General features: G+C 32.0%; 1 protein-coding gene across 2 annotated transcripts in view; it reads right to left on the bottom strand.

The window, feature by feature from the left end:
- Positions 1–27,458, bottom strand: part of LOC115878391 (O-acyltransferase like protein-like) — a 29,247-nt gene extending 1,789 nt beyond the window's left edge. For both annotated transcript variants that reach the window (XM_030894886.1, XM_030894887.1), the window contains exons 1-10: positions 27,157–27,458; positions 24,354–24,526; positions 23,879–24,111; positions 22,253–22,329; positions 18,742–18,935; positions 16,042–16,202; positions 12,537–12,705; positions 10,413–10,606; positions 10,224–10,356; positions 3,632–3,818 (exon numbers count right to left, since the gene is read on the bottom strand). In XM_030894886.1, the coding sequence (XP_030750746.1) occupies positions 3,632–3,818; positions 10,224–10,356; positions 10,413–10,606; positions 12,537–12,705; positions 16,042–16,202; positions 18,742–18,935; positions 22,253–22,329; positions 23,879–24,111; positions 24,354–24,526; positions 27,157–27,412 (1,777 nt within the window). In that variant the 5' untranslated portion in view covers positions 27,413–27,458. The remainder of the gene's footprint in view (positions 1–3,631; positions 3,819–10,223; positions 10,357–10,412; positions 10,607–12,536; positions 12,706–16,041; positions 16,203–18,741; positions 18,936–22,252; positions 22,330–23,878; positions 24,112–24,353; positions 24,527–27,156) is intronic.
- Positions 27,459–27,875: the final 417 nt, after the last annotated feature.

Here is a 27,875-nt window from a genome sequence, read left to right as displayed (position 1 = left end):
GTACCTGTCATGGAATTGAGTGAATAAAAAATTATCATAAATCATTTTTTTCAAATGGAAACCAAGTTTTTTTATTCCACTAATGAAACGGTTTTTCAATTTGTTACTTTTTAACTATACATGTTCCTATACCTAAAGTAAATCGTTTTTAAGTTATTTAAGATTGAGTTAGAAAACGTATATTTTTCTTGATTTTATCTAGTTTCCTTTGACGTTAAGTGTCAAACGGTCAGACAATTTATTTCCATCTGTCAGAAAACGAATTATTTGAATTTCCTATATTACAAATACTGCCTGCTTAAGAATTTAAAAAGTGTATTTTTTATAAAAATTATCTCGTATTTTCGCCCTTCAGTGATATCTAATAGCTGATATTATTAGTATTCCGTATGATCGAAAAAAAAAAGTTGGCTCGAAAATGATGCTGCTTTTTGAACAAAGCGTCAAAATATGACATGGCCAGATCTAGTATTTTACATCACTTGACGTTTAAAGTCATAGGCTACTGGTTAAAATCAAGAAAAATATACGCTTTAAAACTAAATCAGAAATAACTTAAAACCGATTTATTTTAGGTATAGGAACATGTATAGTTAAAAAGTAACGAATTGAAAAACCTTTTCACTAGTGAAATAAAAAAAGTGGGTTTCCATTTGAAAAAAATGATTTATGATAATTTTTTAATCGTTAATTCTATGACAGCTGCAGCCATTATTATATGACATTCAAACAATTTAATATTTGAAAAAGATAGCCACATGTTTCCTCTTTATGGCACAGTAGTTGTGATAATCACTAAATTTGACGTTTAGGCTAGACACATATTTTTGACAGGCAGATTTTTTCGTTCAAAAATTTTAAATAAGTTTTTCCTCAAAAACGGCTAATGTTAGATATAGAGTGTTTAATATCAAAATTCATAAAAAATTTCAGAGAACTTAAGTACATAATAAAAAATGGAGGCACCCATTTAAAATAAGAAAGTTGTCGTCAACTTCCGGTATTTCCGGAAGTGCCGCCATATTGAAAATATTTTTAATCAATAGATCTCGTTGTGAAACAATAATGTGCAAAAAATCTCCGGTCTAGATATTGTAGTTCTCTAGAAACTTCTAATGCACGCTCAGCCTGGGACACCCTGTATATAAGAAATAAAAATTACAAAGTAGCGATGTGTGTTTTGACCCTGGGGGTGAGTGCCACCCCATCTCGGGAGTGAAAAATAAATCACCCATTTTAATTGCAAAAATCAATAAAGGGATGAATTCTAAGCAAAAAAAATTCTATAACATTTTTTCAGAAAATTAATATTTTCATAGTTATGTAGTATTGAAAATGTTGATTTTTTATCTATAAACTGCATATTTTTCTTGCATTTTTTATAAATAACTCGAAAACCTTGCATTTTATCGCAAAACTCATATAAAGCAAAATAGCTTTTGAAATAACTAAAAGGTCCATTTTACCGTAGGTGAATAGCCGAGTTATCACTCTGTAAAAGTGATTTTTTATTTTTCGAAAACTAAATTGTAAGCTTTTACCGTAAAATAATGGCGAGAGAACATATTTTTCGAAGAAAATGAACATGGCCGTTTTAAAAGTGCTTGAAAAGACCTTTTAAATGCTTTCTTAAAAAGGTTTGTAGCTCAAAAACTCGCGGAGTTATGATAAAAATAAAATGGCACCACATTACTTCGGAAAAAAATTAACAACAAAATCTATGACTAAAATCATCAAAAAAAAACTAAGCATAATAGATGTACAGGATGGCTCGAATTCGACGCTCATCATTGGGATTTCGGAAACCGTAAGAGATACAGGATCGGTTAAATGGAGGCAAAGTTGCGTAATTGGATGCTCAATGAAATGCCGTATTGCATTTTGAAAAATTCCGAATACTTCCTAATATATTCGAAAAAAACGGAATTTTCAAAAAAAGATAACTTAAAATGAAAAACATTTTTATGGCCACTTTTTCTCCTCTATAACTCTGTGTGATTAAATATTGACTCTGACGTTTCGGCTTCTGGCGACCATCATCGACTTATTTTTTTTAAAATACGGACCTGATTTTTTTTCAATTTAATTAAATCCTTTCATCGCTCTTAAAACACTATATATAGCCACTTTGACATTTGCCGACGTTTCGTAAAGAAAGTTTCATCACCAGAATATTTTATGCAAAAAAAATAAAAATAAAATGCAATACGGCATTTTATTGAGCATCAAATTGCGCAACTTTGCCTCCATTTAACCGATCCTGTATCTCTTACGCAGGGTCTATTTTTCATCTGGTTGGGCCCTAAGGCCCAAGCAAAAATCCGTGCCCTCTTTTCCAATAAAATTCAAAAATTCAAGAAATTATGAATATTTTACAACCTTTAACGGGCCTCCCAGACCACCGGCCCAAGGCCCGGGCCTTATGGTAAAATCTTACTGTTTCCGAAATCCCAATGATGAGCGTCGAATTCGAGCCACCCTGTACAGTTGGCTATATTTAGATACTAACAATGGACTCTGCAAGTTCGAGCGGTTTAGAATGCCTAAATTTGGAAAAAGTTGAAAATTTATTTTTTATTTTTTAAAAAATTTTAATTTTTTTGACATATCTCGAAAACGAAGCAAGATACGTAAAAAATGCAACAGAGTAAAATTGAAGGCTTTGTTGCAATATTTTTGCTATCTTTCAATGTTTCTGTAGATCTCTTTATTTCGTAGATATATACGTTTTTTAGTTTGACTTACGTGTAAGGGCCACCTTCTTTGAGCCCTTAAAACTTTAAAACCCCAAAATCTCGTGAAAATAAAGAGTTTAAGACTGTTCAACTATCTATAGTTAAACAGGTTTGAACTACAAATTAACCTCTAGGTTAATTTGTAGCTCGTGTAATTCCCTACAAATTGATAGTTTTCATTTTTATGATTTTAGTTATAGATTTTGTTGTTCATTTTTTTCCGAAAAAATGAGCTGACCTTTTTATTTTTATCATAACTCCGCGAGTTTTTGAGCTACGAACTTGAAAAGACCTTTAAAAAAGACATTTAAAAGGTCTTTTAAAGCGCTTTAAAAACGTTCATATTCATTTTCTTCGAAAAATGTGTTCTTTCGCCATTATTTTACGGTAAAAGGTTGCAATTTAGTTTTCGAAAAATAAAAAATCACGTTTACAGAGTGATAACTCGGCTATTACTGCACCTACGGTAATCAGCAAAATGAATCGATTCGATATACCAAAAGCTTTATTTTTGCTTTATATGAGTTTTGCGATAAAACGCAAGATTTTCGAGTTACTTATAAAAAAAGGCAGAAAAATATGCAGTTTTTAGATGAAAAATCAACATTTTCTGATTAGAATTCATTCCTTTATTGATTTTTGTAATTAAAATGGGTGATTTATTTTTCACCCCCGAGAAAGCACACATCGCTACTATATAACTTTTGTTTCTTACATATATCTCTGTTCACTGTTAAAATTTCACGTCAATCGGTGCGGGTGTCAAGAATTCGGAGGTAATACCCTATTTTTATCGTCGCTTACTGGCCTACTAACAGTTTAACAAACTAGAAAGCAAATTTAAATTGTTATTTCTCCTTTGGTGGTTTTTTTATGTACTCGTAGTTTGATATTACCTCCATAGCCCATTGTACAGGCAAACACTATCCAACCAATACAACTTGCCCAAAGAGGTCTCACTAACGAATTGTAAAAAGCATTAGCGTATTTGTTATATTTTTCAGATGTCAGATCTTTATGGCCAACAAAAATACATATGGGAATCAACGAAAGTACAGTTAGCCAGATTCCGCTAATAAGAACCTGAAATGATAATAATTTAATATTTTTATTTAGGATTTCTGTATAATTACATGGCATAGATTGTATAGATCAACTTGTATATTATGAGCCAAAACATCTGCCGTCTCTCGTGGGGAGGAGATTCCTCACGTAAAAATAAGATTTATTTTTCATATCAACATAGGTCCGATTCTGCTTTGTTTCGTTGGTACAGGGTGTTAAAGTCTTAATATTTTTTATATTTATTATAATTTTCTTCCGAGTACTTTTAGCGTTTCGAATAAAATTTTGAGGGTAAAAGTTATTATAAATACGACATATCTTAATGCTAAAAAGGGACGTGCATATGGGTTATCACTGGAATATTTTTCTAAAAAAGGCCTGTACGCCAATGATTTTTTTCTCTTGTCAGCGAAATAGTAGACTACGCCACTGTTTTGTACATCAAAAATTCTACAAGAAGCAGTTTTCACCTTCTCGATACCTTTAGACGACACTAAAACTCACCATACCCTAGACAAGGAAAGAGAGTCTCTCTTTCCTTCTCTAAGGACAAAATACTCGGAAGCTGAACCACGCAACCGCGGTATACGTCAAACTCAGCTGAACTTTGCCGTTGATGGACTTTGTAAACAACGGCACTTTTATAATTATCAGCGTAAATATGGCCCTATTTAAAAACAAAGTTAAAAACTCAAAATAATACAAAAAATACCTACTAAAAGCATTTAAAGAAGATTTACAATTTGTGAATGCGTTTTGGGGATCCAGCGATTCATAGAACTTTGATAATTAATATTACAGACAGGATTATTTTTAATTTGTGTTGTTTCACTTAATTTTTTGTGAAAACACTATAATAAGAAGAAACGTATTATTTGCCCACTGTGTACTCTAAATATGGTAGTCTGTATATAGTTTGTGGCTGTATAGTTTGTGGAAGTTGCCGTATATTGCAACAACATTTGAAGGTAAACACCATGAAGTAAAATTGAAATGGAAACACATAACTTTGCCTATGACTTTGATACTAAGGAAAGTTATAAACTGTGGTATGAAAAACAGAAGATCAAGATAAATTATGCATCTGCCAAGAAAATATAATGACTATGTGGAAAAAAAAAAACTTACAATTATTATCGTAATCATAGGTAAAATAGATTGGGTTAGGTAAAATAGAAAAAAGAAAAATTTTTAAGATACATCAGCAATTGTTCTAAATGAACAGAGAAGGCCAGTAGTTCAATAAAAAGACCATATAATGAGCCATAAAAAGGAAAAAATGGATAAGCAAGAATTATTCCCAACAAAGTGAAAGAGGTTATGGGTTTTATTTATTATTTCGTTTGTTTTTGGTCTTACTTAAGTAAATATGTATTGACTGTTGGTTAAGGGTTTTATATTTATTTTGTACTACTTATGCTACTAACCTGTATAATGTGGTATTGTTTATTGTTAAAATTATTGTATTGTATTGTTGTAATTACTGTATTTTTTGACAGAACAGCCATAAGTTTCTGATAAGAAACTGCAACATTCTAATAAAGTCTGTGATTATTAGAACTATAAATGTTTTTTTATTTCTAATATGTTACAGTAATTAAGCTAACAAATTTTCCCAAAATGTTTATTTCCCCATGAAAATGTGATTCAATTTAAGAACTGATATTTTAATAAAAGATTTGAGAGTAGAATCTACATATATAAAATGCTAATGTTTATCTGTGTCGTCTCTACTGAAGTAATGACTTGCTCTAGAAAGTTGCTATTTTTACTAAAAAGATAGCTAATTGACTCTTCTAAAACTGTCGTCGCCGGACTTTTTGTTTTTCATTTAATTAAAAAAAAAAAAAAGTATTTTTTCTGATGTCGTGGCGGATGCGCCAGGCTTCAACTAGTTTGAGAATAATGAGCTCTCTCCAAGTAAAGCTATGGTTCTCACTTATGCATCAAATTAGATAGTGATCATGCAATCTGCAAAATGAAACAATTTTTAATTTACACCAATAATCAATGCAACTTTGACTAAAATCACTTTAGTAAGGCTAATCACTAGGCTTTATAGGTATATTACCAAATATCAGCCAGATATAGATCAATTTTTAAATATAGCCATATTTGTAAAAATAGTCAAAAACTATAAAAAACAAAATGAACAACCAAAACAGTCAACTACTGTTAACAATTTCGCATAATAAAATTATTGTGTGTGATTACTGTTCGATTCTCGATTATTCATAATGTTCAAAATTCCCGCAAAGCGCTTCTCGCCGAACAAAACCGAACTCTCCGTGTAGGATCCGAATGCTTCCGAGGTTTTGGTGAGTTTTAGTGTCGTCTGATACCTTTCACGATAACAAAGATTCGGTGGTGTTCCAAATTGCAAAATTTTCAAAAAGACCCTATAGCTCAAAAACGAAGAAGGCTATGAAAATTTTGTTTGCAGCGTCTTGCGTTTGTTATAAAACTGGAATAGGTTTATGCAAACCGCATCCTCCTATCTTTACAAATAACTCTATGATTTCAACCAAAATGGGACATCTGTACAGGGTGGACCTGAAATGGTTGTTGAAATGTTGGTGAAATGGTTGTTTCTATAGGGTATCTAGGAAACCGTGAGAAATATTCAAATTTTGATACTGCAGTCTCGGGTTCTTTTTTTGAAAAAATCACAATGGCGCAAACAGATCGTGGCTATCTTGATCGGTTTCGAAGCTACAGGAGGATTCTCAAATTTTGTACTTTTTGAAGATGTTCGATAGATTGTTTATTTCACCAGCTACGCAAAAATGAATTAAACATTCTAAAGGCACTTTTCTGTGTAGAATGCAGTGGCGTAGTCAGACTTTTTTCGAAAAAAATATTTTTTTAGATATTAACTATACTCCTGTTTTTTTTAAATACAACCCCCTGTATGTTTTTAAATTTCCTGATTCAGTTTGGCATGGGCTTCTCGAAAATATATAACACTATATATTTATTTTCACTATTAACTTTAAAATTCCAATTTATTTAAAGATATCGACTTTCCTCTTGGTAGGTCATGCCGAGTATTAAAGGAAACAAGCGAATATCTACTTTCAAATTAATCCATGTATTAGCAATTAAATAAATTCGAACATACGAAGCAAATAAAAAATAAGTGACTGAAACAAAAGAACATATATTTTAATACAAACTCAACAGGTTACTTCAATCAGGCTTCAAACACAAAGACTACATTAAATGTTCAACCTGCTGCCCATTATTATCTAGACGGAGCTGGCACCGTCTCTGCACGCCGCCGCTGACAGCATTTCGAATGTGTATGTTGGTTACACTTTGCAAAGCCACAACAAATCTATCTTGTGACTCTTCTAATGTTCTATTTGCATTTCGATAAATTTCGTTTTTCAGAAAATCCCAGAGAAAGAAGTCCAAGGGAGTGATATCAGGTGACCAAGGTAGCTAGAATTAAACTATTTTCTGACCTTTTAAAAATGGCTGGGTTAATTGCTCGCACTCAAAATACCTTACTTACTACCTTATGTTTGTTAGACTTAATATAACATATTATATTTCTCAAAATTTTCATAATTACTCATGTTTTTATTATTTAAAATACACACTTCAATCTGTTGAAGTGAAATGTCACGCATCCATCAAAGGTATGTCCCGATCACCATGACAACCGTTTACTTTGTTACTCGGCGCGGCCTACTACGATATTTTAAGAAAAATTTGAAATGTTGAGGTTAATAGTGAAAATAAATATAGAGTGTTATATATTTTCGAGAAGCCCATGCCAAGCTGAATCAGGAAATTTAAAAATATACAGAGGGTTATGTTTTAAAAAACAGAAGTATAATTAATATTTTTTCGAAAAAAGTCTGACTACGCCACTGTATTCTACACAGAAAAGTGCCTTTAGAATGTATAATTCATTTTTGCGTAGTAGCTGAAATAAACAAACTATCGAACATCTTCAAAAAGTACAAAATTTGAGAATCCCCCTGTAGCTTCGAAACCTTTCAGGATAGCCACGATCCGTTTGCGGCATTGTGATTTTTTCAAAAAAAGAACCCGAGACTGCAGTATCAAAATTTTAATATTTCTTACGGTTTCCTAGATACCCTATAGAAACAACCAAAATGGTCCACCCTGTACATACTATAATTTACTAAAAATCCTATAATTAATTTTTTAAAAGTTCTAGCTCAATAGAATAGACTGTTAAAGGCTTGACAAAGTAAAATCCAAAAACTGTAAAACTGTACAGGGTGAGTCAACGATAGAGTAAAGTCCATTATCTCATTTGTTTCGAGGTTTACAAAAAAATGTTACATACAAAAGTTATAGGGAAGATTAAGATACACATTTTAAAATTATTATAGAGTATACAGGGTGCTTCAAAAAAGTGTGGCGGATATAACTTTTTTAAAGGCAACACCCTATTTTTTATTTTATTTTTAGATTGTGCGTAAAATTCTATAACTTTTTTATACATAACGTTATATACCTAAAATTAATAGTTTTTGTAATATTTAAATGTGTTTATACAAATGTTAAATTGCAGTGTGGCAAAAAATTGTCAGTAGTACCATTGTTTCTGAAGTTGGAATACCAAAATTTGGTATGAGAGTTTTATAGAGATTAAAAAGAAGATATATGTTAAGATATTTTAGTTAAATGCTACAGGGTGTTTAAAATATATTTATAAATTTCAACTACTTAAAATTAAAAAATCTAAAATTTTTTAAATGGTACACCCTATATATTTTGATTTTTTCTGATAGATTTTGCAAAGCTCTTCAACCTTTATTAAGTATGTCATATACCTATTTTTAATAATTTGCGATTTATTCCAATTTTTTCTATTTTTACCCATATCTTTAATACAATTACGTTATAACATCATAGTTACCACGACAAAAAAAATAATTATTATCAAAATTTCATATGTCTGTTAAGCAAGTTAAGAACAAAAAGTGAATTTTAGTTTAATTTGTATAAATGGTAGAGGTAGAGGTAATAGTTTCAGATTTTCCTAAAAATGGATTAGTCAATGTGACTGATATACACGAACAAGCCAAAATGAACATATTTTTTGGTTCAGTACTATATATTATATAGTACTTTGCTAAGTACTATAAGAATATAGATGTAGATGATCTAGAAAACATTTTCATATTATATTATATTATAATATTTTCAGTGTGTAATGGGACGGTTTTGTGGCAGTAGTAATATTGGTTTTACGAAATGAATTATAAACCAGAATTACTACGAGAAAAAAAAATTACTGTATGTCGGAGAAAATTTCAATATCAGTAGTCGTCAATAATTAGGTAATCTCGAGGGGTGTCTCACTTGGGTTAAAAATGTACACGTACTGCCAAAATATCCTTCCAATTCTAAGCGACTGCCAGTGACTATGAGAAGACTGCCTATGACTGCCATGTAATTATTATAGGCGACTGCCACAAGACTGCCAATGACTGCCAGCGACTGCCAAGAAAATGTACATGTAATTCCAATAGTGAGACACTTCTCAGGTAATCTAGTTAGTATTACCAAAGTATTACCCTAATCTGCGGCTATTCGGCCCGACGGAAAATCCAAATGTCATCTTTCATAATATAGAAATACACCAAGAAATTCACGACTACGATTTTAGTTTATTTGAGTAAAGTTAGTTAATTTTGACTAATAATAACAATTGTAACTAATTATTAAACTACTTGTTAAAAATAAGTAATAAATATGTTTGTTTTGTCACGGCAACTATGATGTTATAGCGTAATTGTATTAAAAATTAGGATAAAAATAGAAAAAATTGGAATAAGTGGCAAACTATTAAAAATAGGTATATGACATACTTAATAAAAGTTGAAGAGCTTTGCAAAATCTATCAGAAAAAATGAAAATATATAGGGTGTACCATTTAAAAAATTTGAGATTTTTTAATTTTAAGTAGTTGAAATTCATAAATATATTTTAAACACCCTGTAGCATTTAACTAAAATATCTTAACATATGTCTTCTTTTTAATCTCTATAGAACTTTCATACCAAATTTTGGTATTCCAACTTCAGAAACAATGGTACAACTGACAATTTTTTACCACACTGCAATTTAACATTTGTATAAACAAATTTAAATATTACAAAAACCATTAATTTTAGGTATATAACATTATATATAAAAAAGTTATAGAATTTTACGCAGAATCTAAAAATAAAATAAAAAATAGGGTGTTGCATTTAAAACAACATATGTTATATCCGCCACACATTTTTGAAGGACCCTGTATATTCTATAATAATTTTAAAATGTGTATCTTAACATTCCCTATAACTTTTGTATTTAACATTTTTTTGTAAACCTCGAAACAAATGAGATAATGGACTTTACTCTATCGTTGACTCACCCTGTACAATACTATACCTTATTTAGTTTTATGTTGTAATATCCAAATTTAATTTGAAAAACAAGATATCCCATCAACGCTCCCACGAACCAAGGGGATGCTCGGGTGTGAGTTATCAAATAATATTTATTTTGAAAATTTACCAAGTCACTGTAAAAAAATTTGTGAAGGTACACACCATTTCATATTTTTTCCTTAATACTCACCCATGTAAGTTGGTTATTAAAGCTGGTAGTTCATTTACCCACGTTATGTAAAATGGGACGATTATAAATGTTACGAGCGCTACAAATAATGCTGCTTGGCCTAATTTGGGTTTCCATGATAGCAACAGCAAAAATATTGGAGAACAGAGATACAACTGCCAATCTATATTTAAATACCATGTTTGACCTATGCACTGCAAAGAATTGCAGAGTAATATAAAAATTCTACCACCATACGATTGAAAAAAACTTCCTCAATGACGGCTGGGAAATGATAATCAATGATAATTTGTGTTTATTTTAATGACAGCTCATACTTAAATATGATTGGAGTGACGAAACAATGGACAAAGCAATACAGATGCATATACAGGGTGCTACAAAGTCGAGATACGAGCAATGGTATCTCCGTAACCGTAATAGATACGAACATGGTTAAATTGGGGCAAAGTTGCGTATTGGGATGTTCACCAAGATGCCATCAAAAAAGTTTAAAAAATTTCAAGGATTGCTGAGTTTTTTGGAAAAAAATGATTTTTTTGAAAATCAATTTTATTTTTTTCTGTTGTTACTATTTAGAAAATCAAAAAACTGATTGCACATTCTCATAGCCACTTTATTGGGGCTGTCTGATAGTAGTTTTAGATTTTCAAATTAGCTGATAATTTGTGGGATACAGAGGCCAACTTATTTTTTTTTAAATACGGACCTGCATTTTTTATTTCAGGTTTTGAAAGAACTAGGTCTCCTGAATATAATGATATGCCACACTTTATATTTTTTTTTTGTTTTGGGTACCTTAACAGCAACAAAACTCTTTAATTATATTTGAAATAATTTCAAGTCCGAGTCTGGTTTCTTAAAATATTTAATCTGAATGAATTAACAATGAATAATGAAAATCGGGTCAATTGGAAGATTCAAATAAAGAATATCCAGGTCAGAAATTTAAAGATATTATTTTTAACTTTTTTTTATTGTGAATTTGAAATTTCAGTGTGCGATCTAATAATATGCATAATATTAATCGTAATTGTTATAAATAAATCAACTTCTACAAACTAGTTTCTAATGTTCAACGTGTTCGAAAGGGTTACCACCTTCCCTATTGCATAAATTTATTTTTTGTTCAATTTTATTTATAGCTCTTTGAACTTTCTTCTTATACTTCCGTATGCATTTTGTACTCTTTATTGTAAATGTTGAGATGAATTGATTTCATTTTTAAAAATGACGTCAAGTAATGTAGCCCCTTGGCGATAGGTCCAGGAACCTCGCTGAACATTATATTGCTCTACTATTGCCAGTCCATCTTCCGGGAAAATGATTTGATTGTTTATATTATATTATATTTATATTTATAATTTTATATTATTTTATTGCATTTGATTTTCCGTATTCAATATTTTACCCCACGTCATTGTTAATTTTGAATGTTAATCAATATTGTAACGATGAATAGATTAAATATTAAAAAAACAGAGCTGGACTTGAAATTAGTTTAAATAAATTGTGTTCAAATGTCCGAAACAAAAAAAAAGTATAAAGTGTGGCATATCGTTGTACTCAGGAGACCGAGTTCTTTCAAAAACTGAAATAAAAAATGCAGGTCCGTATTTAAAAAAATTAAGTTGGACTCTGTATCTCTTTTCAAATTATCAGCTAATTTGAAGATCTAGAAATACTATCAGATAGCCCTAATAAAGTGGCTATGAGAATGTGTAATTAGTTTTTTGATTTTCTAAAATGTAACGACAGGAAAAAAATTGATTTTCAAAAAAATCCGTTTTTTCCAAAAAACTCAGCAATCCTTGAAATTTTTTAAACTTTTTTGATGGCATCTTGGTGAACATCCCAATGCGCAACTTGGTCCCAATTTAACCATCTTCGTATCTATTACGGTTTCCGAGATACCAATGCTCGTATCCCGAATTTGTAGCACCCTGTATACTCAACTTTACTTAGTGTTAATTTTTGACAAGTTTTATATCAATTTTTAGTAAATGACGTTTAGGACTTAACCTCACCAAAATTATTATCTATTGCCATCTTTGACGACATTTTTTTCGTGCAGTATTAATATTAATTAATTTAATTTCGATTTTTGCCAACGTAGGTACTTACCCACTGCTGCACATTAATATAATTTTGTAGATACAGTAAAGCTGACCACCAGCTCTTTTCACAGAAACCCTGGAAATAATTCACTATAAACGACCAGTGCGGTCCAGAACCCATATATTTTAATAATGTCATACTGATAATTATAGCAGCCAAAAATGGAGGCGTCAATCTAGAATAAACAAGATATTGGTGCCTCAGTTGTGATTTATTTTTTCACTGAATAAAAAGTTAAGAGAGATCATCAATGAAATTAGCAAGACCGCAAAGGGGTCTTAATATGGCCGATAAAATTCCTTTTTGTTTTCCAACTTCCATTATCTAATTTCAAGTAATTAATTTATTAAGGCGCATTCTCACGACTCGTGTACTTGACAAACATTTGGTATTGGAATATACTCGCCATGTCGTGGGAACGGTTTCCTTAGGCACTCGTCGCGTTCCCATTCTCTGTCGGTAAACATAGCCCGAGTCAAAGGATCACTTTTATACATTTATTTCCGAATATGGCGATAATTAACAATATTAATAATTCAGAATTGGTAGTAATATATATACTTTTCTAATTATTCAACCGAAAATAACTATTTCTTTAAAAACACTAAATGGCATTTTTCTCGGCTCCAATTAAAATGGACATAGCTATTTTTTTTCCGTGTAGTCTGCAAATGATGTTTTGGAATTTATGGATTTATACGAAAATGAGCCATTCATATGGATGGCCAAACATAAAGAACATAGAAATCGTATTGCAATGTACAGTAACTTAAAAAGAAACAAGAATCACTAGCAACGACAATTTCGGGACGACCGGTATCCATCGATGCGACTATACTGTTTACTTGCCAAGGATTGAAACAAAGTTTGTGTTGGCGTACTTGTTGAAATGGACACGTCGCACAGTGATTCAAAATGCAATTCTACGATTCCAAAAATATTTATGTTATGTAAGGGTTTTTTTTGGCGTTATAAATCAAGGTATAAGCTAATAAACTCTTACAAATGATGTTGAAAAAGTTTTTTTACTAACTATAGATAATATATAGATAATAACTATAGATACGAGTGCCCTATATACGATTGTTTATTTATTTTCACAGTGAGAATCTAAAAAAAACAATGTTCTTTTTTTCGAAAAAACGCTCGGACACGTCGATTATAGATTTTGTAAGCCATTTTTTTAATGATATTTTAATGTATACAGGGTGTCCCAAAAAATGAGTTATGCCAGATAACTTCTTTATTTTAATGGAAACACCTACATTTTTTATTATATTTGTGGATTTTATGTCAAATTCTAGACATATTTTATGTTTTATACCTATTTTCAACTGTTTTTAAGCTGCAAATAACTGAAAATCGACATTTCACCCTCTTTGTCTACCTATACAGTGTCTACCATAATGTTGGCTACATATGTATAAATGAAATAAAATAATAAATTTTGTATGGGGATCGCTTCTGCGTGTTTAGTAACTTTAAATGTCATTATGACATCAGTCACGTGATCACTGTCATGGCGGCAAATTAAAAAAAACCGCTATGAAAACCCGAAAAGTGGGGTTAGATGGCAAAATATCGAAAAAAGTCATTGGAAAAAAGTGTTTAAAATGATATTTTAAGGCTATCTACAAAATTTGGGACAATTATAAAAAGTGGAAAATGTATATTTTTAGCCCTGGCTCCAAGCCTGGTTCTTCTATGAAATTTTTTTATATGGAATTTATTACTGGATTAGCTCAAGTAACTTGATATTCAAAGTATAGCACCATTGAATCATTGGAAACCTGACAAACTGTCAAGAAACTACAAAAAAATACCGTTTCGAAATCGACTTTTCTGATTGTATCCTCTGGAAATGACTTCAATATGAAATTTTGAATTGTTTTGTACATAACGTTTTGATTTGTTCCACTTTTCATGCTTTGTAAAATAATCAATAGTATTAACAACTAAGTTTTTTGCCTTCAACTGAGAGATCCTCACTTCCAACAATATGTAAAACATAATCCAAGAGTATTTGTTGGCTGTTAAGTGTCCTAGGGTGTAAAGGGCCCTTCGATTTCAAAACTTCTGCATCTTTCATAGTAAATATTATTTTCGTTTTAATTGATGCTCACAGCTAGAATTTTTTTGCATTGCAGCCGGTGCCGTTCAAAGCTTACTTATTTAAAAGCGGGCGAATTTTTATATACTCTATATCTCGAAGAGGAATCTAGCAAAATATCAAGTGTGTTATATTTTTGGAAAGGTAATTTTAAATTCTTTTCGATAAATTAAAAATATACAGGGTGTCCTATATAAAAAAATCAAATTTTCTGTTGATAATTCTTAAATTATTAATTTTAAAAAAATTATACTTAAACCATTAAATTCTACGTAAAAAGGTGCTTTGGAAATGTTTTTATAAAAATACAAAATTTTCCATAGCAAAAAAGTTACAGCGACTTGTTAAAAATGCATATTCTTGAAAAACACCCCGTAACTCCGAAACGGTAACAGATATTAATGTGCAGTTTTCACCATCATGTTTTTGAAGAAAATTGAGCTCGAGTATTTGTTTGTTTGTTATTTCGAGTATTGCAAGAGTATTTGTTGGCTGTTAAGTGTCCTAGGGTGTAAAGGGCCCTTCGATTTCAAAACTTCAAAAAAGTCGATACGCCTGATCGTCCCGAAATTGTTTATAAAAATACAAATTAAAAGGGGCGTCTGGTGGCAAAAGTTTTCTGTTTTATTTAGAAGGAAAAAAGGTGGAGAAAAAAATGATGTTAGTATTTGAAAGTCGTAACAAGGCACAAAGAAGTTCTACCTTGTTATGCAACAACGTTTTCGCATTATTCTTTAATTTACAATGTACACTATAATTGAGCGTCCTAAAGTATCTTTCATACTAAACATCATAATTTTATGTAAAACACAAATTACATATCTCCAGAAATATGCAGCATGATTTTGAGAAATCAAAACACACAAATATTAATTTAACGAAACGGTTAAGACTGCAATCGAAACAGAGATCAGAATTTCTCTAAACGGCGTATTAACTGTTTCGACTTTCGATCAACGTTGAGCAATTGTTTCTTAGCCAGGGCGATTGGGATTTGTGTAGCACTGTTTATTAGCTTTCTTTGAAGGATAATATATAATTTTGTAAAAGATTTAAGTCAATAAGAAATTTGAATTTTGGAACTTCAGAAATCAATTTTCTATCACTGTGCGTCGTGTGAGCGCCACACTTGCCGATGTTGTTTACAAAGTAGCGACTGGTGGGGATACTTGCCAAGTACGCAAATATGGCGTACTTGCCAAGTAGACGAGTCGTGAGAGTGCGCCTTTAGGATCATTGGGATAGATATACTAAAAATTTACTACTTGCCAAAAAAAATCATACTATCTGACGACCTCTAAACCATTTGAATAAAAAATGTCAAGATTTTATTTTTCACCAATATAAAAATAATATTTGACTCTCCCTTATTAGTCTTTATAGTCAATATAATCTACCAACCTGATATATCTGTGCAAATAAAAAACCAACAAATTGAATTTAGAGCCCTGGTGCCTTGACTTCATATAACTGTACATCACTAATAATCCAGTGACCATCAAGAAAGTGTCTACCGAATGAACAGCATTTGCAAATATCATACTCTTTGTTGTGTCAATATACTAAAAGTAATAAATATAATTATTTTCTATTTTAAAATCAATCAGAATGTTAAGACAAAAATATTACTTTTTTTATCCACGACTCATCTATAATTTGATTATTATCCATGAGTTTATGAAATAATAATAATATTCATTATTCACTAGTGAATAATGGTGTCATTATTCACCGCTTCCACGGATATCTCGATCCAAACTCCAAAAAAGAGCTGTGCTCGATCCAAACCGGCACTATTTTGTTTTAATTGGTTAAAGCTAAATTAGTTAGCTACCTAGTTAAAGAAAATTTCAATGTTTTGTTTCCATGTTACTTACTCGTTATACTCGTTCAATATTTTTTTGACATTAAAAATAAAAACTTATATTAAGTTTTTTGATAGTCCTGGATAAAGTATAGTATTCTACTCGCATCAGGGGCGCCAGGTTTTATAAAACCTCGTGGGTGCTTATCAGATATAAGTAAATGTAATACATTTCCAGATTGTTACATTTGTTGTATTTAACACTTTTTTACATGTATGTAATATGTAAAAAAGTGTTTATGTAATTTTTACAATCCTATTGAGTATAATTTGATCTATGTAGAAATATTTTTTTTAGTGCAGATACCAATTTGAGAATATACCGTATGATGAAAAAAACGGGTGTCAGCGATGGCTGTGAAATAAAGATCGCATTCATATGTCATTTTATATGTAAATTTATATGGGAAATGTCATTGATCCTCATTTCCCAGTCAACTGAACGGCGTTTTTTTCGATCATACGATATTAATGATTTCCATTACAATCATGTAAGGGCAGATAGTAAAACAGACAGATACTCTAGTTTAGATACAAAATGAATGAAGTTAGAAATTGCTGAAAAGATAGTGGAAGGATATTCGGGATTGGACAGCTTAGGGTTTCGATCGACAAATTTATCCACCAAAACTAAAAATTCTCGAAAATAAACACATATTACAGGTTTTTTGTTACCGATTCTGAACATTATTTGGCAGCTTTCTAGGACGGAGCTTTAGGACGGTTCAGAATCCAATAGCCAAATAAATTTTTGGCATTCCTAAGTAGTTGAAAATTCGCTTCCAATTTATAACAATTACAATTATCATAGATAGATAGATATATAAACTCTAATCCCTAAACACTTTTAGAGCCCACACAGACTCAGATTAGCTCAAACTCAGTTTAACACAGAGGAACTGTACTGTCCAGTTTGCGTAGGTTAACCTGTACTACAGCCTGCCGCAAACACCTAGTTTTATAGTATAGTTTTATCTACAAAGAACTGAGTACGCACTCACTTCAGCACATTTTTTCTAAGTGAAAAAAATGGCCTCTCAAGATAAGTTCTGTTTTGCATTTTGCTGGCTGGTGCAATAAAGAAAAGGCAGAAAAGCAACGACTAGTTAATAGAAACAAATGGACCAAAGATTGGCTACTTAAAGGAAATAATTATTCCCATGTCAATTTCCTTGCTTATTTAAAAGTTGCAAAACAGGATTGGTTAACTACATAAGAATGGACGAGAGAACTTAGAATTTATTTCTTCGAAAAACTACACAAATCATACTATCACAGATTATACTGTGGTACTTTTTCCAACCAAACCAAAGGACTTTCTAAAGTTTTTGAGCGACCTCTTGCCGTGCAGTGGATAAGTGTCGCTTAAAGTTGCTAAACTGATTAATTTTGGCGCTTATGTTCGTGGGTGCTCCGCACCCACTGTTTTCTTCTCGTGGGTGCTAGAGCACCCGAGCACCCACTCAGTCGGCGCCCCTGACTCGCATATAATGGCTGTTATTCACTTATTACATTCGGATGATTTATGACATAAACTTCATCCGCGTGAATAACAGCCACCGTTGAATAATATACTATATATCTGTGATACTATTAATGGAACACCTGATAGAATAAGCAGCAATAAGTCGAAAATAAAAGAATTTCGGACTTCCATTATTGTCTTTATTTATTTTGATTAACCCAACGTTTCAACGGTTACCACAAATTTCATAGTAGGTATACCCATAAAATAATTAACTAGAAGGTATATTGTACCTTGGAGACCATATGAAACAATACACCCTGTCGATATTTTGTATATTAAAACAAAACAAAACAAACAAACATCCAAGAAGGATATACAAAAAAATCTGAGAAAAATCAATTAAATTTATGTTTCGCTCTTTGGTTTGGCTATTATCAAAGCAATAATTATATATTTGAAGTTTTTGTTTACGATATTTTGTTTTTCTCAATGTACAAAAATTACTAATTTTATTAAAACAATCTTAATTAAAACAGTTTGAAACTTAAGTGTATACCCGGCCTTACTTGGCTCGAGAAACCTAGATAGAGTGCTCTGATAAATTTTGACGTATATTTCTGGTAAAAAAAGTTTAGTGATATATTGATACCTGCCATTTTCAACAAATAAAATTTCGTTTTTATGTAAATGTTTCTTGTAATTTTATTAATAATGGTACGTAAATAAGTTATTTATATTCTATAAAAATTATATATATTAAAGGTCTTACTTTTAAGACATCTAGAGAATTCATGACCGGTCCAGTGATCATGATAGAGAACGTATGGCCTGCAACAACCCACATCATGCTAAGTACTTTAATGCCATGCAAACACGACAGCTCAGTGGTACTTTTCCTAATTCTAAAGAGTTTCTTACCATTGCTGTATACGGAGTACGAGCCAATCAATGCATGCGATGGTTCTAAAAGTAACTGGAAGTAATTATTTCTTGGCTCTACTTTCGTTTAGCTGAAAACAGTCATGCATGTAAGAAATATTTCTTTATTTAGTATTTGGAAGCCTTTTTGAATAGTATGTCACAAAATTTTTCCTGCGGAAATGCATCCTTTTTGAGTTTTTCAACTTTAGAACAGCTGAAATCAGGGCTACTTTCGTTTAGCTGAAATCAGTTATGTAATACCGGTTCCAGACCAAGCAGACAAATCAACGAAGAAGACAGAAACATTCATGTTTTACGATAAAATTGCGACAAATCCAATACATTTCTGCGACATTTTTGTCTCATTTATGTTTTGTTTCAAAATTCGGAGACTTTTCAATATCCCGTCTCGAGTCAGTAAAGATCAAAGTGTCTATGTTTTGTTCGTATATTTTACGACAAGTTGTCGGCGCAGTGTGGATGGCGTGTGCTGCCAACAGTAGGAGACCAGTGAAATCACACATGGTTAATAAAACTCATTCGCAACAACTAAACTTCTGACTTTGTTGTACTTTTGTTCTTGCGGTGTGGACAATTTTTCTGAAGTTTGTCTTGTCAGAATTCTCCTTTTTTTGTCGCATGTTTGTCTTGTTTTTGTCTCAAAATCGTGTTTACATTTTGTCGCTTTGGTCTGGACCCGGCATAAGAAATATTGTTTATTTAGTATTAGGAAGCCCGTAGTATCTCCATGCGATGCTCGCCGCGATGCATCCTACGCGCACGTTTTCAGCACTGTTTTAAAACGATGAATCGCGACGGGCATTGCATCGAGATGCCTCACTATGTAGGTACCCAGAGTACAAACATAGTGGCCCATCTCGATGCGATGCTCGCCGCGATGCATCCTAGGCGCACGTTTTAAGCACTGTTTTAAAACGGCGAATTAGTGCGCGTAGGATGCATTTCATCGAGATGCCTCACTATGTGGGTACCCTAAGTCAAACGTACAGCCTCGTCGCAATAAGTATCATTTTTACTCCTAATAAAACAATATTACTGCAGTTCATACCAAATAAACTTTTAGTCACATGATTAAGTTTGACCAGCACAGCGTTGCCCACATTTAAATATTTTCTTTTAATCAAAATATTTTAAGAAACAAAAATAAATTAATTAATTATAAATATGCAAACAGTTATTATTTACATCTACAAAACTCACCTTCTTAACAGCACTTAACGGACATAAACGGCCATTACTATCGCTTTCCCGTTCAAAATATTCTAATAATGTTGCGATGAGTTTTTTAAGGCTATTAAGCTATCTTGTACACTTCGCACTAAAAGAGGTTCTAAAAAGAACGATGTTCGACTGGAAGGTCTGCTAGTAAACATTTTCTTAAAGTATCACAACACTATTTATTTAAATCAAAAATTCGTAATACAAAACTAAAGTGTCAAAACGAATGACAATGTCAGGATCTTAGACAAGGAAAGAGAGGGGACAGGTAACACGGCAGCTAAAAGTGAGGCAAGTTGTCACCACTCGAAATTCTCCAATGGCGTAGCATCAGAAATTAGCTTGTACCTAGACTGTACAAAATATTTAGTAAAACGTAAACTAATATATCGTTCATTTTTGAGTAATGCATGTACAATTTTGTATTTTATAGTCTCACATTTATAATATTAGAATATCTAAGTCGATAATGCAAAATTTATTTAACAGTCACAGTGGACTGATTATCAAGACAACTATTTTTTATTAACGTGTGTATAATGTATAATTAAATAAAATATAACGTAATAACATATATTTTAAACGTGTATATACATATATACTGTATGATCGAAAAAAACGGCGTCTTGTTTGTTTGGAAATGACAATTTCATAAATGAATATTAAAAATTACATTATTCATTGAATATTGAATCCGTAAGCAAGTGTGAAGAGAATTGGCTAGATTCATTATTATACCGTATAATCGACGTCCAGTTGGCCTGTAAATTACGATCCATGACATTCCCCATATAATTCTACATATAAAATGACATAAAAACTATACAAAAAGACATCGAAAAAAGACGGCGTCAGCGATGGCTATGAAATGAAGATTGCTGTCATTTTATATGTAAAATTATATGGGGAATGTCGTCGATCGTCATTTACAAGCCAACTGGACGTCGTTTTTTTTTTGACCATACTGTTTAATAATGAATCTAGCCATTAACCCTTCACACTTGCGTTAATTATTGTTATATTATTATTTGCGTTTTTATTAATTACTCACTGAAATTATTATTATACACTTAAATTAGCAAATTTTTTGAAAGAATATTTAAAAAAATATATGTATGTAGTAACAAGTAGCCCACCACAAGTTTGTCCACCCCCAACAAATCTTGGCAGGTAAATTTAAGTTTTATATAACTCTACATATAGATTTTTTATCACTAGAATTTTTCATTTTTTATAGTTTACAATTATTTTACATATTTGATAACAATACTTTATACATTTTTTTACATGTAAAATATATAAAAAAAAATATTTATTGCAGAAATTGTATTTCTCTGATTATAATTCCCTATGTCACTGGTGAAATCCGGTCTGTGTAGCAATATTTATAGTTTCAAACATTAATTATAATACAGGATATTGAAAATACTACTTGGAATTATTAAAAATAGTTTGGTTTGGATGTGGTACAAGACATATTAAAAGCATTTTACATATTTTTACTGCTATAATGAAAAAAATGTACATTTTATGACCACATAACAAAAGTTGTGTATCGATTTTTACCCGTGAAATGTAATTCCAGCCACTTTTTTCTCGCTTCGACCTTTGCAGCCATACTCTGAACATCTCACCATACTACATAACACAGTTTAAAAATTTAAAACAAAACAGTTGTCACAAAAAACATAAAAATTCGCTCGGTGTCACCTCGAAATCTTGTAACCAAAGTATGGCCGCCGATCGAATTTTGGCCTCACTATCCGATCACGGGAGAATATGCGCGTTACCCGTCCCCTCTCTTTCCTTGTCTAAGGTCAGGATATATCAATATATAGTCAGGATATATCAAAAGATATAAACAAATAAACCTGACATTTTTTACAGCAGAGCTACCACCTGAATCGTCAGCGCGAAATTTAAATTCCAGTTAATCAGCACGGCGCCGAACATGTCAATGGTTGGCAACGAAGAATTTAAAAATCGCGCCCTCGATTACGTAACTAAAAGTTTAATTGACATGACATACCTATATACATATATATATATTATTTTCTATAATGCAGATATTTAAAAATTTTTTATGATATTAATATAATATTGTAATGTATTGTGGTTACCTTTTTTAATTTTCTCACAGTAAATATCGTAAGCTGTTGAAGAGGTTAACACAACAATACATAAAGCAAAGAATCCACTAAAAAATAAAACTGTTATGTTAATTGAACAATAATTCGTTCGTTAGTGAGCTCAATACTTAGAGAGTGGTAATTTGGAAACTAGCAATCGAGATGTCAGGATCTTTCTTAAGGCGCGTCCACATTGCTCGTGATCCTGCTCGCACTCTTGCTCCTGATTGTGCTTCCGTTGCTTGCGCTTCCTGTTTGTCGTGTTTCTCGAGATCTTTCGGCTCGCAAGCAACGGCGCGGCGCGGCGTCCACATTTAAATGTAGTGTTGCGTTCGTGCTGATCGGACATGGATGATACCGAAGTATTTTTAATAGCGGCTGCTAGTGCTTGCAAAACGAAGGAGACAAACAGAAAAAAGGCGGTGTTGGATATTTAATAATTTCAAAAGTAATCCCAGCACAGTGAACGTAAACATCTACGCGATTTACAAACAGACAGAATGTTTTTTAATATTTTTTTCTCGCATGTCCGCTACTGATTTTGAAAGACTTATTAGCTCAGTTGACCCACGCCACGTGTAGAAAGAAAAAATACAACTTTTAGGAAGTGTATTCCGGTTAAAGAAAGAGTTAAATAAAGATTGGCCAAAACATTAAGATTCCTTTGCAACTAGAGACTCGCATACCAATTTGGGTTATTAATTCAAAGTTTCCAAGCAAAGCATTTCAACAATAATACCTACCAGGCGTATGCCAAAATATTATAAATAATAAAGTTCTCAAAGATCATATTAAGGTAAGTAGGAAATATAAATATAGAGTTATATTTTATTAAAGGTATATTTAATATTATTAATCCAAGAACAACACAAATATTTATAATCCTGAACAAAATAAGATTAGAAAAATCGTGGTAGTATCATCATACTGCAATATATACCGAATCCTACGAATGAAACCAAACTAATAACTTAACAAACAACGCAAACAGCTCGAGCGTCTCGAACTGCCGCGCCGCGCCGTAAAGTATGCTCGCATGGCTCCGAAGCGTATCTTTGATGTACCGCGATAGAGCCGAACAGTCGAAACAGGCATTTTATGAGATTGCATGCACGTAGAGCACCGCGAACAACTCGCTCCGACTGTTTGCCATGTTTCTCGTGTTTCACGTGTTCGTTCGGTCTACTCGCGAGCTATGTGGATGCAGCTTTCTGCTATGTGGACGCGAGCTATCTGCATGCAAGCTTCGAGCTCTCTCGCACGAAGCCACTTTCATAGCCAGTTGTGTCCGCCACCGGTAGCTTCAATCTCGCTCTTTGATCACCGCTGCCTGACACAAATCAGAACGTCAAGTGAGGGACTAGACAGCGACTGCTATGCCACTAAAAGCAATATATGTATACGTAGATTTAAAAAAAAACTCTTTTCTAAATTTGAACACCTGTGGTGGACACCAATGTCGAACACACCGGTGGCTTCATGTGAAGGAGGACGCGCACTGAATTAGTTCACACACAACTACAGTCCAAATCTTAAGAGATATTTTCGATTGTTAGCTTTAAAATTATCAATCTGTATATTAACTTCTAACATTTTTATCAGACCGACTAAACTCACACTGTTATCCAGGCACCCTTTGATAGTGGCGGATTTGCTTGTTCAAAAGTCTGGCACTCGAATGGAAGATTAATCGTAATATTTAGGGCCAGTACCACTGCTTGGAGGTCTTCTTCCTTGCATCCATCGGGTATGCAGATACCAAATGATGGATACGAGGCAGTTGGAAAGGCTTGTTGAAAATTTGCTTTTTGTTTTTGAAAAAGATGGGCCTTGCGCATTATAGAAGCATCCTAAAAGCGTCACAAATACGATACAGTTTGTCTAAAGGTAGAAAAGTTTCATTCGAAATAAAACTGTGATGTCGAACTTCTATTGCCGTGATTTTAATCATTTAATTTTGTTCCTTTCTTGCCAGAGCTCCTAGTTCACCCAGGCATAACCAGTACCAACAACAAATAAAGACGACATAATGAAGTCCGACATATCAGTATTTTACACAATTGAGAGTGTGTCATGTATACGAATTGGTTACCTCGCCATGTTGTAAGACCTGTGATATATCTATATAAATTGTTCCTAAACAATAATTCCCTCTAATGTTAGTTTTTTTACTGTGAATATTTATGCATTCATCAAAACTACCCATCCAACCGCCTAAATTAAGATTCAGTATTCCAGAGGGGATTTTGGCAGTTGCATCAATCACTAAAAATAAATCATAATAAATGTTTCTTTAGTAATAAAAATGTTAATGGCGTCACTTCCTGTTTCACCGGAAATGACTACAGCTTTTGATTACTTAATGGCACCCTCGGTATCTTTTTACTTTATTCGATAGGAAATGACTCTGAATAGAATGACATATCATATGTCAACTTTTGACATTTTCGCATATGGTTTATTTGAAATTGTAACATGGGGTTCATAACGACAATTTGACTCGAAATACCAAGTGTGTGTTGCTAAATTATTCCTCAAAAAAATAATTTTCCAAACAAGCTAATGAGCTAGCCTCGTTCCATTTGAAAAAAATGAGATATGATTCTAAACAAGATTTAGGCATCTTTTAACCAGCCAGGACAAGACACTAAAAACATTAGTTGATCAAATCTATTTTTCCAATGCTCTTTGATTAAAAATTCGTGTTTTTGACACAGCCATGGCACTCTAGTTTCAAATTTAAAATATGTCAATCAATCCTAATTTATGTCATATTCTTTTTTACACAAAGTTACACTATTTACAACATACCAAATTTCGTTTGTTTTGTTTTTGTTTTTTTTAAATAAAAAAGTTATAGGGGTGAGCCATTTTTGAGACGCACCGGGTATATAAAATTATATGGATATCATCGATCGTCATTTCCAAGCCAACTGGACGTCGTTTTTTTTTTGATCATACGGTATTGTAACTATTAAAATAAATGGATAGTTTTTTATAAATAGGAAAAAAGGCAACTTTACTTATTTTAAGTTTTCTCAAAATATTAAAATTAAAAATGTTTCATGCTTTTGAACCGGAATTACAGTATACTGGTGTCCTCTACGGAATTCACACTAAAACTTCGAGTGTTTTAATTGAATAGGAAATTTTGTCAAAATATGAAGTTATGATATTTTTGAAATGCAAAGGGAATTAATGACAATAGAATAAATGGGAATAGAATTAATGACATAGCCCTTTAAAAATATACAACTTTATTTTGAAAATATAGTTTTTCTTTAGTTTAAAAATATTTTTAAAATGTGCGATACCATTACCCGCATATTTAATAAAAAAATTGGCGCCGGAAGGCACGTATAGCCGCCTATACTAAAATATGTTAATAAAAAGTTGGTAGGCAGTTCTTTTAGTTCCAAAGTAAAGGAATTTTTCCAGTTTTGGTTCGCGGTTATTTCCCCTATCCGCCACCTGGGGTCGCGTCCGATGGGAGTTTGGAGTTCTCCACACGGATTTTCTCAAAAACGGACTACGGAAACACGGAATATCTCAAAAACTGCAACTTTGACTGATTTTGATGTTATTACAAATTTTGTTGCAAATATTATTCCTAATCTTAAATTGAAAACCGCGTTTCGCTATAGCTACTGCAATTTTGGAGTTACGATTTTTTAAAATTTTTAACCCCCTCTCATACCCCCTTCCCAACCCACCATCCCTACCAAAAACTAATGACATATATGCTTAAAATCGGTTTAGCGGTTTTTGAGTTATCGTGTTATAGACGGACAGACAGACAGACAGACACCATGAAAATATTTTGTATTTAGGTCATTTATGATCCAAATAACTCATTTTGAGTGAAATTAAAAGCACTTTTTTTTGCCGATCTTAATAGCCATACCATACCTGTTGGTATGGTCGGCTAAAAAGTTGCAGTAAAAATGTCATACCAGAAACCTCTCATATAAAACTTGGATTACCTTGTAGCTTGAGGTTGGCATTTACATTATACAGGGTGGTCCGAACTGTAATCCGGATACTTCGGCACCATATTCTGCAGATAAAAATATGTAAAAATGTTCTTATAATTCTTAGTTTTGGAGATACAGGGTGGAGAAGTTTCATTTTTATTTCGATTTTTTTAAATAATTTCTGAAGTAATGTCAATATTTGGATGAAAATTGGAGCCCGGGACTTTTTTGAAATGTGAAATTTGATTTTGATGTCAATATCACTCTTATTTGTAGAGAGCGCCACCTACATGTATTTTAACTGTTTTGAAGAGTAATAACTTTTCGTCCTTACCTGTATAAAATTGCTGAGTGAAAAAATATACATTTCCGTGACTTTTTATGTCTCTTTGTTAAAAATTGCTACGAGCAACCGTTCTCAAAGTATTGATAATTTCGATTCCAAATATCTCGGGAACTATTACTCGTAGCGATTTTTCCCAAGAGACTTTTTTTACGTAAAAAATGTCGTAAATGTATATTTTTTTATTCAGTAGTTTTATACAGGTACGGACTAAAAGTTATTACTCTTCAAACCAGTTAAAAAATATGTAGGTGGCGCGAGGGTGCGCAATAAATTGATTGATCTACTTGTAGAGGTACAAGTAGGAGTCATCAAAATCAAATTTGTCATGTCAAAAAACTCCCAGACACCAATTTTCATCCAAATATTGATGTTACTTCATAAATTATTTGAAAAAAATCGAAATATAAATGAAACTTCTACACCCTGTATCTCCGAAACTAAGCATTTTAGGACGTATATTTATAAGAACTTTTTTACTTATTTTCATCTGCAGAAATATGCTGCCGAAGTTTCCGGAATACAGTTCGGACCACCTTGTATAGTAAAAATATTTATTAAATTTAAGTCTTACTTACTTTTTAACGCCCACATCCCATCGTCAGTAATATTCTTTAAGTTGGCATAGAACGCCTTTAAATCGCTCAGACACTTTTCACTTTTTATCGTACTTTGAAAAAAGTCCTCATAATTAAACTTTTGCATTGAGTTTACTATACTTACACCGTAATCGGAACCAAAATTTATCAAAAATTTGTTCTCTTTTATACAGAATACATTAGTGTGAAGATTAAGTGAAAAAAGTATAAACAAACAAAATGTAGTACTATACATGTTATTAAGATTCGCGAGCGATGAATGCGTAAGTAACGTTCTGATTCTGGTCATAACTTATTTTGAAAACAATTTATATATACGTATCGCCTAAAATGAATTTTATCAAAAAATAAATACTATCTTTATTAATAATTGGCTGAAAATTTCGAGTTATTGACCCCCGATTTTTAATAAATGAATCGAAGGAAATAGTACTTGAGTATTGATAGAAAATTAAATGGGGGGAATAAACTGCACTGGATTTGGTTTTTAATTCGTGAATCATGATCCAGATAGTTTGTGGGTTAGTGATCTATTAAGTAAAATTATCGGTAAACGATAATCTATTAGCGATTTTTTTTTCAATTGCCTACTTAGAAAATATTTTGTTTACAATGCATGTCTTTCTTTTTGGCTATTAAGATTCGTATTTTAAAACATTATTTGCACGAATTCGAAAAAAGATAATTAATTTACAATG

Source organism: Sitophilus oryzae, unplaced genomic scaffold (genome assembly GCF_002938485.1).
Source record: "Sitophilus oryzae breed Bouriz unplaced genomic scaffold, Soryzae_2.0 scaffold_1508_pilon_pilon, whole genome shotgun sequence".
NCBI classification, from domain to species: domain Eukaryota; kingdom Metazoa; phylum Arthropoda; class Insecta; order Coleoptera; family Curculionidae; genus Sitophilus; species Sitophilus oryzae.
This window is presented reverse-complemented; position numbering and strand designations above follow the sequence as displayed.